This window comes from Primulina eburnea, chromosome 18 (genome assembly GCF_022965805.1).
Source record: "Primulina eburnea isolate SZY01 chromosome 18, ASM2296580v1, whole genome shotgun sequence".
Classification (NCBI taxonomy): domain Eukaryota; kingdom Viridiplantae; phylum Streptophyta; class Magnoliopsida; order Lamiales; family Gesneriaceae; genus Primulina; species Primulina eburnea.
The window spans coordinates 30,577,752-30,588,073 of record NC_133118.1 but is presented as its reverse complement, the minus strand read 5'-3'; the positions used below and the strand labels follow the sequence as shown (position 1 = coordinate 30,588,073).

The following is a 10,322-nucleotide window of genomic DNA, read 5'->3' as shown; positions in this document are numbered from 1 at the left end:
TTTCACAATATTGAACATGAGAAGGTCTATAATTCTATACGAGTTTTTTGTGTAGAGTAGGTCTTATGTGAGACCGTCTCACGGATCATAATCTGTGAGACGGGTCAGTTCTACCCATATTCATAATAAAAAGTAATATTTTTAGCATAAAAAGTAGTACTTTTGCATGGGTGATCCAAATAAGAGATCCGTCTCACAGATACGACCCGAGAGACCGTCTCACACAAGTTTTTGCCTTTTGTGTAATATCATTAGCAAAACTAATGGTGAATTTTGATTATATCCAAATAACCGAACCGCTTCAATTTAGCAATTGATTTCGATTTTCTTTTAAATAAAAGCTTAGCTTACATTTTTCTGGCGGGAATTGGAGAAATCTCAGGTTTCTGTCTAATGGAAGGAAGCCAAAGCGAGGCGATATTTGAATCCTTGAATCTCAGCCCGCAGCTCTTCATCAACGAGGTCCTTAATGTTGTCGACTATCTCCTCGACGAGGCTTTTGATTACTTCAACCAGTAATTCCCTCACCAATTTCTGTTTGCCGATTCGATTCAAACATTCTACTGAAGTAACTTAATTTTGATTTTTTTTGGTGTGTTACAGGGAGGCTTCTACGCTGCTGAAAACTGAGGGCACGGATCGATCTGAGGAACTAACAAAGGTTTTTCAGACTAACCCTTTTTTTCGTTTTTCTTTTTTATTTGTTGAATTTATGCTGTTGGGGTTGCTTAAAATGGTTTTTTTCCCTACATTTTATGGCTTAGAATTCTAACTTTTCTATGATTTTGGTTTGCATCGGTAGGGGGTGGCGTACATTCAAAATTTAATCCGATCGAGCCTCGACCAGCGGATGCAGAAATGGGAAGAGTACAGCCTTCGCTTTTGTTTTAGTGTGCCAGAAGAATTTTCACTGCCAAAAGCCGTATGTTTTACTCATTCTCGCTGAAACGCGACAGTTTTTTTTTTTTAGTCTTGCCTGAATTGATTGAAAGGTGTCAGAAGCATAAATTTATTGGGGGAAGCTTTGTACAATGCCATCATTTAGTGGGTGTTCCAGGATCTTGACAAGATACAAACTTTTTACGAAATGAAAACTAGACCATTTTTGTAAATGACATTAATTCTGCAGGTGCAGCGATTTGACCTAATTTTCTTTGAAGGATGTTTAGGTAGTTTAGAGAAATTAACTTCTAGGACACAACATTCTAGTCTTCAACTCGAATGTTACACTCCATTGAATTGATTTGGCCTAGTCTGAAATTGAAGAAATTCTGAATCATCGTTTTGGGTATTTCTGTTACATTGGTGGACAAGTGGTGCCCTGAGGCCTTGCCTCTGCAACGGCTACAAAATGGAACTAATTGCAGTTTCTGGGATTACCCACATTTGATTTTTGGTTGAAGTTTCAAGGCATGTGTTGCTTTATCTAACATGCATAATGGGTCATGATATTGTATCAAAATTCTATTGTGATAAGTGAGTTCATCTGTTCATTTTATTCCACTAGTATATGGAACTAAGACTGTAACATTATTTGCTCAAAGCTGCTGTTATAGTTCATGGAAACTCGATAGTTCCATCCTATCTCATGATTTGATATTTCTTAAATACCTTCCAAAACTGTCATTCTAGAATGAATCCTCTGGAGATGATTTAGCAGACCTTGATGCTCTTACTGACACAGAGCTGGATGCACAGTTGAAATCTTTGCGTGACAAACTTGCTCTGGTAACTTCGGTTTTACTGTCTGCACACATTTCCTTCGTAGTATGGTTATTTAAAATTTTTGCTCATGAAACTTGAATTTAAAACTCAGGTTGGAAAAGAATCTGCTGAACTTAGTAGAGAACTTCGTTTACTGGAGAGGCAGTCTTTGTCAAGCAGTCGCTCTGTTGGGTTGATTGATGAAGCATTAGAGTTGTACCAGAAACATGATACCACCAAAATGTTCCAAGGTAGCTATAACTAGTGTCTGACCGTGAAGAAAGATGACTTTGTAGCTTTGTGGATCTAGATTTCCTCCAAGTCTCAGTTTCCACTCGGTATTTTCAGTTTACCTTAAAGATGTGCAAGGTCTCCTCCATGGATATTACCTATTGGCATCCACGAACTAGATTGTGTTATATGGGCTATCTGAATATGAGATAGTTTTTGCCTTTGACTCGAATTTCACTGCTTCATTACTTCAATAGTTTAATCAAAAGAAAAGCTACAAATTTGACAGATAACGATTATGTTACCATGCTAAACACCTTCTTGATTGATTTGGACAGAGCTGATAAACATGGTGTCAGAATTCCGCCCACGCCTGGGGAACCTGAAAAGGAGAAGAGGAGAAGAATTTCGATCCGGTGATGTGTTGCGCAAAAATCATCAAAATGGTAATTACCATAACATAGTTGCAGAGATGGTCTTCAGTTGCATACCTTCATTTTATGCATATCACCGTGAATATCAACTCGATTTCTATTGATTTTGTAGGACTGATCAATGCTCCAGTTGAAGAACTTCGGGAGTTTCTGGATGGGATAGCACCATAATCAGCTTCTGCATTGTGTTCAACCCTCTAGTTGTGTGAGAATTCTGGATAATTGGTTTAAGTGGTTGTTTTTCCATTTTCATGAAGCAAGTGAAATTAAAGTGACTTATATATAAAAAACATATATTATTTCTAATTTTCAAGAAATATTTTATTAATTTATAATGTATGAATAAAGTAATCATTATAATTATATAACCCAAAAATATGTGTTCATATTAAGATCCATAAATCAGCATATCTTTTTTTATAAGTATTTTTAAAAAAACATATTTTTAAAAGCATATTTTAAATAAGTGTAAATCCGATTAGCTAATTTTTTGATTCGTTATTTTCTTTGAATTTTTTTTAATTAATGATCTTCATATTGACGAAAATACAATGTAATATATATAAAAGTAGTCTCCATTGATGCATAATGCTTGAATGCAAACACATTAAATTTCCTAATTTAATAGGAAATTTAATATCAATTATATTAAATCTTTGTATAAATTGTAATTGTATTGAAATAATGTTTTTAAATATTGTATTAAGTTTTTATTTTATCGTTTTTTAGGATGGATATAAAAATTAATGTATTCAATCATCATAAAAGGATGATGAGATAGGAGGGCCATGAATGACCTTCATTCTTTTACATGGAAAATTTTTCCTCTTAAATTACATATTTTTCATTTTTATTCTATTTTCCATTTATTTATGGAGTTACTCCACTATTTTTTTTAAAAAAATTTGTATTCGTTTTCATCATATTATCGTGATATTGGAAAATAATGATGTAATATCAAAAAATAATAATATAGAACCTAAAAATGTTGACATGAAAACCATCAATATCGATTTATCAGATGTCAAATATGAAAAATGATTTATTTGGTTCATTAACTTGTTTGATTTAAATTTTAGATAGTTAAATTGTCAAAGTATATTTTGGTAAATTAACTTTTATTTTCAGAAATTTTGACCTAATTGTTGATATGTTTATATCGCAACATCATTTTTTAATATCATATCAATAAGTGGCGCAAAATAATCGAAAATTAAATGTTATTACGTGAATATCAAACTTTCTAAAATCAAACTCCAAATTGAGACGAAAAGGAAAAAATATTATTATTATTATTATATATTTTTTACCCGCACTATTTTAGCTTCATCCTCGGTAGCTTTGAACCATAGCCTATTGAATGAAATGTCAGCCGAGTAAAACCAAGCAACGGTATGTGTTTTCATAGGAGGTTCTTGACGATGACGATGAAGAAGAAGATTCCTTCTGTTCAAGCTCTCTACGACCTTTGCAAGCAGACTTTCTCGCCTTTCTCCCCGTCTCCGCCTTCTTCTCAGGCCATCAGAAGCATCTCCTCTTTAATGGGTATTTCATCTTCCTGCTTCTGGGCTTTCAATTACTGTGCTGTAAATACCATGGGTTCTTCCAGTAGCGTTGAATTCGTTGTTTAATTGTGATAACTTTGAGACTGAAGAAGATTTGAGAATGGGTTTAGAAATACTGGTGCAATTCACCTTATTTGCTGTTGGATTTGAAAGAGTCAGTTGTTTCTTGGCCTCCTACCATCTGTTGAAATTTCTTGTTCAGAATTCAAGCTAATGGGACGGAAAAGTTTTTTTATCATACTGTGAACTCGGGAATATTCTTTTTTTTAATTGAGTTTATGCCGGTTACTGAGAACAAGCGTATCGTATTACTTTGGATGAAATTTTCGTGTGTGGTTCAAATGTTTTGAGTTCTATGATCTTTTAGTGGAACTCCAATGTTTTGCTTCTTACATTTGACTGCGCAGATTAGTTTTGTTGGTTGTTGATCAGATTGTCCTCATGTTCTTACCCTTCTATTCTTAATCGCCTTGTTCATCCTGAGATGTTCACACCGAATGTTGTTTTTTGTGGTTTTTAGCTCATTGGCTTCTGATCTTGAAATGTGCATGAGGATTTTTTTTGATATCCTTTACTTGAGTAAGCCCAGTTGTCTGTCTGGTGTTTTTTACTAGTGGATTTTTCTGTTTTGATCAAGCTCAAAACATCAGTTTTGACTTTCTATCATAGATTCCGCAACCACTGTCGAGTGTGGGAACAAGTATATTTATGCGTGTAAAAGCTTGCATGTTTTTCAGATTCACTTAGTCCTGCTGATGTTGGACTTGCCGAGGCTGGCAAAGAGGATGATAGAGGTCATGGTCCTTTTGGAGTTCAGTTGTTCAATCGAGTAGATCGATGGGCTCAACCAATAACTTATGTGGATGTGCATGAGGGAGAAAATTTCACGGTATATTACCATTTCTTATGGTTTCAATCTCCTTACTTCATATTTTCATTTGAAATGTTCATCATATGTTTAACATCATATCAAGTCTGCTTTGTGATTAAAAATGTCCAAATTCTTGCTCATTTTGCTCCTACATTGAAGACATCCATAAAGTGTATTCCATGCTGCAGGTGATTTTTTTAGTGCCAAACAAAGTGGCCTGGGCCAATTTAGTTATAAACTCTATACTTGTTTTCTATCTCCTGATTCTATACCTAGTGTCCTAGGATCATTTGCCAGTCGTTGCTCAATGGCATTAGGGGTGCTATAGGACAAAACTTTAGAAGTACCAACAACTTTCACTTGGCCAATGCTGACATTAAATTCCTTATGAACTAAGAAATCGACATTTAAATGAAGGCAGTTTATTGTTATGACATGAAAATGCTGAGCAATATAAGAAATCCTTATACTGTCCATGTACCATTCTTTTACCTTTTATATCTCACCTGATTTGACTAATTAATGTTATTCATACAATACACTCTAAATGCGTCCAGGATGTAATATTGGTGTGCTTCCAGTTGAGGGAATTATGCTATATTCTGAGTTCTCTAAGCTGTATCAACTGATTGAATTATTACATGATTTTTTTGCAGATGTGCATATTTTGCTTTCCAACTTCCTCTGTTATTCCACTTCATGACCATCCTGGCATGACCGTTTTGAGCAAAGTCCTTTATGGCTCATTGCATGTGAAATCTTATGATTGGGTGGAGCCAGCCCAAATACAAAAAAGTGCTGGCACTGAACGTTCTAAAGGTCTGGTATCATATAAAATTTGAATCATCCTTTTGCTTCCTGCTGCATACAGGTTTTCCGTATCACGTTCTGACCATCCTCCATTGGAAACACACGACTTTGTGTTTTCCTAAAAGTAACCATGTGTTTAATATAAAATTAAATTTGTCATCTTGGTAAATGTGTTTAATCAACTTTCTTTCATTGATGATTGAAACTTCATGTCCGTTGAATTTGATGAAACTTCCATTATATGTCAGTTAGATTAGCTAAACTGGTTGTTGATGAAGTTCTGACCGCACCATGTAGTACATCGGTTCTGTATCCGAGGAGAGGAGGGAATCTTCATTGTTTTACGGCAGTCACTCCTTGCGCGGTACTTGACATCCTTGCACCTCCATACGATGAAACTTGTGGAAGGGGCTGTACTTATTATCGCGATTATCCTCGTTCCAGCTTTTGTGAGTATACTCTGCTTTATCAAAACTCTCTCGTAGAACTCTTAGGAAATTGTTAGATGAGTAGTCCTGAGTACATATCTGGCATGGAAATCAAAGAAACCATGAACAGCTGGCCTTAAATTTTGCAGATGTGAAGGAAGATGAGAGCGTTGGCGGAAAAGAAGACGAGTATGCTTGGCTTGCTGAGGTCTCTACGCCAGATGAACTGTATATGCGCCCCCAAAAATATACTGGTGCAGCCATCAAGATTTGATGGGCAAATGATGCAGTGTCGTGGTTGACGGTGGAATGAGGAGGTTTCTTCAACTTTTGGTAGTTGATTTATTGTGGCCTGTGGACTTTATAAATATACTATAGCAGCCTTTAGGAGGTTATATGAAGTTAACACCAAGTCATTAATGGTGTTGCGATTTGATTAGTCACAATGCTAATGCTTGCTTTGGTGATGCTTTCCTATGATTTCCTACCTTTTCTGTTGGGTTAATTACACCCACTTCCTCACTTTGTCGTACTAAGATATCGGTCATATTAAGCATTAGTTAACATAAGCTAACTCTAAGGATGTGCCTGAGAATGCAGTTATGTAAACGTGCATGAGTGCCTCAGAGAGGAGCTTAGTATTAAGGGAAATCTCGCTTGAAACATAAAAGTCATACAAAACACAGAAATGAAGCGGTTCTCTGTGAAACCTGCCTTTTATTTCCATCAGCTGCGTGCATATTATCGAGCTTTGTGTTACAGTTACAGAACCAACTCTAATGGTTATGCCTTAAACCATCTCTCGCGCAATCCAATGAACATAGCATGTTTTTCCTGAATAAATTAAGTCTACTCTTATCCTAAGGGGATCGGAAAGCTTCACCAGCATATCGAACATTTCCGAGTTCTTCTTCAATACGAAGCAGCTGCAACCAAACCAAGAGTAAATGGTATCAACTAGTAACTAATTTTCTGGAATGTTAGTTTAGTTTGAATGACTGTTTCTATTCTTTTTATATATTTCGAATTATCTATTATATTTGGTATCAAATCATCTATCATATTGTCGTTGCAGTAAAAATCTCAATGTTGTACCTGATTGTATTTGGCCAACCGTTCACTTCGGCACGGTGCTCCCGTCTTGATCTGCATAAAGAAGAATCGAGATTTAGATTAATATGTTAGTGAAAACATAGGGAAATATATGGAGCAAAGGTATGCATGTAGTGTAGTTGTACAACCTGTCCACTGGCCAAGCCCACAGACAAATCTGCAATAAAGTTGTCTTCGGTCTCGCCACTTCGGTGACTGACCATTACTCCCCAGCCAGCAGCTTTTGAGTCAAGTGCTGCCTGAATAGATTCAGTGACTGTGCCAATTTGGTTCACCTGCCATATACACAGATGAGTTAGACATCTAGTTAAAGCCATCCACAAGTATACATTATGTCGATTTATACCTTCAGCAGCAAAGCGTTGCAGGCCTTCTTTTGAATCGCTTCGGCAATTTTTTTTGGATTGGTGACCAACAAATCATCACCTACAATCTGAATATCAACTGAAGATTGCAGTGATGACCATGAACTCCAGTCGTCTTGGTCAAATGGATCCTCAATCGAAACAATAGGAAAATCTCGGACGAACTCTTTGTAAAGATCGCGAAGGCTCTCGGCTTTCAGCACGTGGGCACCATCATTTGGCTGTTTCTTGAAATTGAGATCGTATCTGCCATCCTTAGTCAAAAACTCCGAAGCAGCAACGTCCATCCCTATTTTAATCTGAAATATATTTTCCCATGAATATCCTTCAAGAAAAGTACACGCAACTATGAAATACAAAGAAAGGTGATTGTTATACCTTGCTGGTGTAACCGGCTTTTTCGATAGCATCCATGAGTAGTACCAGCCCTTCCCTGTTATCCTGCACATTGGGAGCAAATCCACCTTCATCTCCGACGTTGCATGCATCTTGTCCATATTTAGCTTTGATAATTCCCTTAAGAATGTGATAAACTGCTCACAGAAGACCGAGTATCATAAGCTTTTTCATCCGAATCTAATGACTGGTAGCACATATGATTTAAAATGTACGGTAAGTAGCACCAAACTAATACAAGAAAAACTAAGGATCTGCCATCGATACGGAGATGGTTGCATAAAATTTAAAGCAGTGAAAATCAATATCCATCTCTACCAACCTTCACTACCCATCCGGAGAGCCTCAGAAAATGTGGTTGCTCCTACAGGCAATATCATAAACTCTTGCATTGCCAGATTGTTTCCAGCATGGCTGCCTCCATTTATCACATTGAAAGCTGGGACAGGCATTACAAGTTCTTTGGTGTTTGATATTTCCTGTATGTGCTTGTAAAGGGGAACACCCTTTGCTCCAGCACCAGCTCTACAAACGCTAAGCGAAACTCCTAAAATAGCATTAGCCCCTAGTTTCGATTTATTCGGAGTCCCATCAATTTCCAGCATAACCGAGTCCACTTCAGCCTGATTCCTACAATGAGAACGAATGGTAACCAGATAATCATCGGAACCTAAAAAGGTTTCCCAGCTTGAAGGCATATCAAATTCTTAAAGAATGCACAATCTCTCCCCAACTCCAGTCTCCAAGCACTCAAAAAGATCAAGATGAGCCCTGCCAGAAGTCGGGTCCTGAGCCGAATTTTCACAGACAATTATCTTTTGTTATCCAACGCTTGATCAACCTTGTCATGTGATAAACAATATGCATAACGCCTTTATATTTCCTTGAATATGAATCCAATCAACTATAACTAGCTATGGATCATCCAACTCCAACATAGATATAAGTTCGAAAAATTTTAAAAGCTCGATACCAATAACCAAAATATGGTATTCTGAAGTATAGCCTCGTTACAATCATTTTGCAATATAGAACCAAAAATGCATCCGAATTCGAACTCGAAATAAAATGAAAATGAAAAAATAAATAAATAAAATCCAACAGACTATGCAAATACAAAAGGAATTTTTGTTACCTGACATCGACACCAAAAAGCTTAGGACCCAAATATTCATTGACATTTTTGACTGCATTGAGGACCCCTTTACCACCATAAACAGACTTGTCGCCATCTCTGAGCTCGAGGGCCTCGTAGATCCCAGTAGAAGCTCCACTGGGAACAGCCGATCGGTATAACGAATTATCCTCCGTGATCAGATCAACCTCGATCGTCGGATTGCCCCTGCTGTCCACGATCTGCCGGGCCTTGACATTCTTAACCTTCGCCGAAGCCTTCGACGCAACGGCCGCCGACGGCGTTGCGACTACGGAGCTGCGGATAGTGAAGGGACGAGATTTGACCTTCTGGGTCGTAGGCAGCGAAAACAAAGGTGCATTCGAAGTGGGTTTGGTTGAAAAAACGGGATTTGATAGCTGAATCGGAGTCAAAGCCATCAGAGAGCACGCGTGGTCAAATGTATATGAAAAGAGCACGCAAAAAGAGAGAAAGGGTGGATTTATGGGCGTAAAAATAAGAAGAATATAAAGAGAAAGAAAGAAAAGGGTTTATGGGAAAGTCCGCCCTGGGGAGAACGGGCGAAGAGAGCAGAGCTGGAGAATTTGTCCGATGGACGTTAGGATCGAGGGTGGCAGCACGGCGGCGCAGGTGTTAGGTATGTGAGCCGCTTGTGTTTGAATATTGACGAGTTGGGCTGCTGTATATTATATATCATGTGCATGAAAAGTTGATAAAATAATATTTTAAATTATAAAAAATTTTGAAATTTTATACAATTTCTTTTTTCATTATAATAAATTAATAATTTTAGAACTTTAAAATGATATATTTCATCGATAATAAAATAAATGATGATTTAAAACACATATGGGAATCAAATGATAATTTTTCTGTATACTTTTTTAATTAATAAAATAATTTAGAATTTAGAATTATAGAAACTAATTTGCATACCCTCTTTATTCCCATTTGAATGACAGTTTATTTATCAATTATTATTATATTATTATAATATTAAAAGTTTTTATTGATTGATTACTAAATTTTCTTCGTGCCTAATGTTTGTCTTGTGATACATCTCATGTTATAGTTATTTTGTCATATGTTGTTTAACTTCGATTTTTCTTCATTTTTGTTTTTGGTTGGGTGATTTAATTTTTGAATTATATCTTGACGTTCAATTTTTGCATCGCTACTCCCTTTGGTAGCATTCGAATTAATTTGAAAGTCATATTTCTACCCGGATGTTTTCGAGATGTCACTAATAACCAACGAATGATAAGTGTTT

The 10,322-nt window shown here is 36.5% G+C and overlaps 3 protein-coding genes across 3 annotated transcripts; 2 read left to right on the top strand and 1 right to left on the bottom strand.

The window, feature by feature from the left end:
• The first annotated feature begins 264 nt into the window (after positions 1 to 264).
• LOC140819555 (protein MIS12 homolog) lies at positions 265 to 2,686 on the top strand. Its single transcript, XM_073179692.1, has 7 exons — positions 265 to 515; positions 604 to 661; positions 803 to 922; positions 1,633 to 1,728; positions 1,817 to 1,955; positions 2,274 to 2,381; positions 2,482 to 2,686. The coding sequence occupies exons 1-7, from the start codon at positions 394 to 396 to the stop codon at positions 2,538 to 2,540; spliced, it is 702 nt and encodes a 233-aa protein (XP_073035793.1). The 5' UTR covers positions 265 to 393; the 3' UTR covers positions 2,541 to 2,686.
• A 982-nt stretch (positions 2,687 to 3,668) lies between these two features.
• On the top strand, positions 3,669 to 6,530 carry LOC140819362 (plant cysteine oxidase 3-like). Its single transcript, XM_073179418.1, has 5 exons — positions 3,669 to 3,914; positions 4,672 to 4,823; positions 5,462 to 5,624; positions 5,864 to 6,064; positions 6,193 to 6,530. The coding sequence occupies exons 1-5, from the start codon at positions 3,764 to 3,766 to the stop codon at positions 6,315 to 6,317; spliced, it is 792 nt and encodes a 263-aa protein (XP_073035519.1). The 5' UTR covers positions 3,669 to 3,763; the 3' UTR covers positions 6,318 to 6,530.
• A 199-nt stretch (positions 6,531 to 6,729) lies between these two features.
• Positions 6,730 to 9,729, bottom strand: LOC140819361 (enolase 1, chloroplastic). Its single transcript, XM_073179417.1, has 7 exons — positions 9,053 to 9,729; positions 8,240 to 8,547; positions 7,900 to 8,054; positions 7,503 to 7,820; positions 7,285 to 7,431; positions 7,139 to 7,189; positions 6,730 to 6,969 (listed from the first exon to the last, which is right to left on the bottom strand). Exons 1-7 carry the CDS (start codon positions 9,469 to 9,471, stop codon positions 6,904 to 6,906), a joined length of 1,464 nt encoding a protein of 487 aa, XP_073035518.1. The 5' UTR covers positions 9,472 to 9,729; the 3' UTR covers positions 6,730 to 6,903.
• Between the last annotated feature and the right edge of the window lie 593 nt (positions 9,730 to 10,322).

Excerpts from the sequence above, each read along its gene's own strand:
- LOC140819555 (XM_073179692.1), top strand. The coding sequence starts at position 394 with ATGGAAGGAAGCCAAAGCGAGGCGATATTTGAATCCTTGAATCTCAGC. Across the intron at positions 516-603 it reads GCTTTTGATTACTTCAACCA|GGAGGCTTCTACGCTGCTGA; the intron begins GTAATTCCCTCA and ends GGTGTGTTACAG. Across the intron at positions 923-1,632 it reads AATTTTCACTGCCAAAAGCC|AATGAATCCTCTGGAGATGA; the intron begins GTATGTTTTACT and ends CTGTCATTCTAG.
- LOC140819362 (XM_073179418.1), top strand. The coding sequence starts at position 3,764 with ATGTGTTTTCATAGGAGGTTCTTGACGATGACGATGAAGAAGAAGATT. Across the intron at positions 3,915-4,671 it reads AAGCATCTCCTCTTTAATGG|ATTCACTTAGTCCTGCTGAT; the intron begins GTATTTCATCTT and ends CATGTTTTTCAG. Across the intron at positions 5,625-5,863 it reads TGGCACTGAACGTTCTAAAG|TTAGATTAGCTAAACTGGTT; the intron begins GTCTGGTATCAT and ends ATTATATGTCAG.
- LOC140819361 (XM_073179417.1), bottom strand. The coding sequence starts at position 9,471 with ATGGCTTTGACTCCGATTCAGCTATCAAATCCCGTTTTTTCAACCAAA. Across the intron at positions 8,548-9,052 it reads CTTTTTGGTGTCGATGTCAG|GAATCAGGCTGAAGTGGACT; the intron begins GTAACAAAAATT and ends TTCTCATTGTAG. Across the intron at positions 7,190-7,284 it reads TGGGCTTGGCCAGTGGACAG|ATCAAGACGGGAGCACCGTG; the intron begins GTTGTACAACTA and ends TTCTTTATGCAG.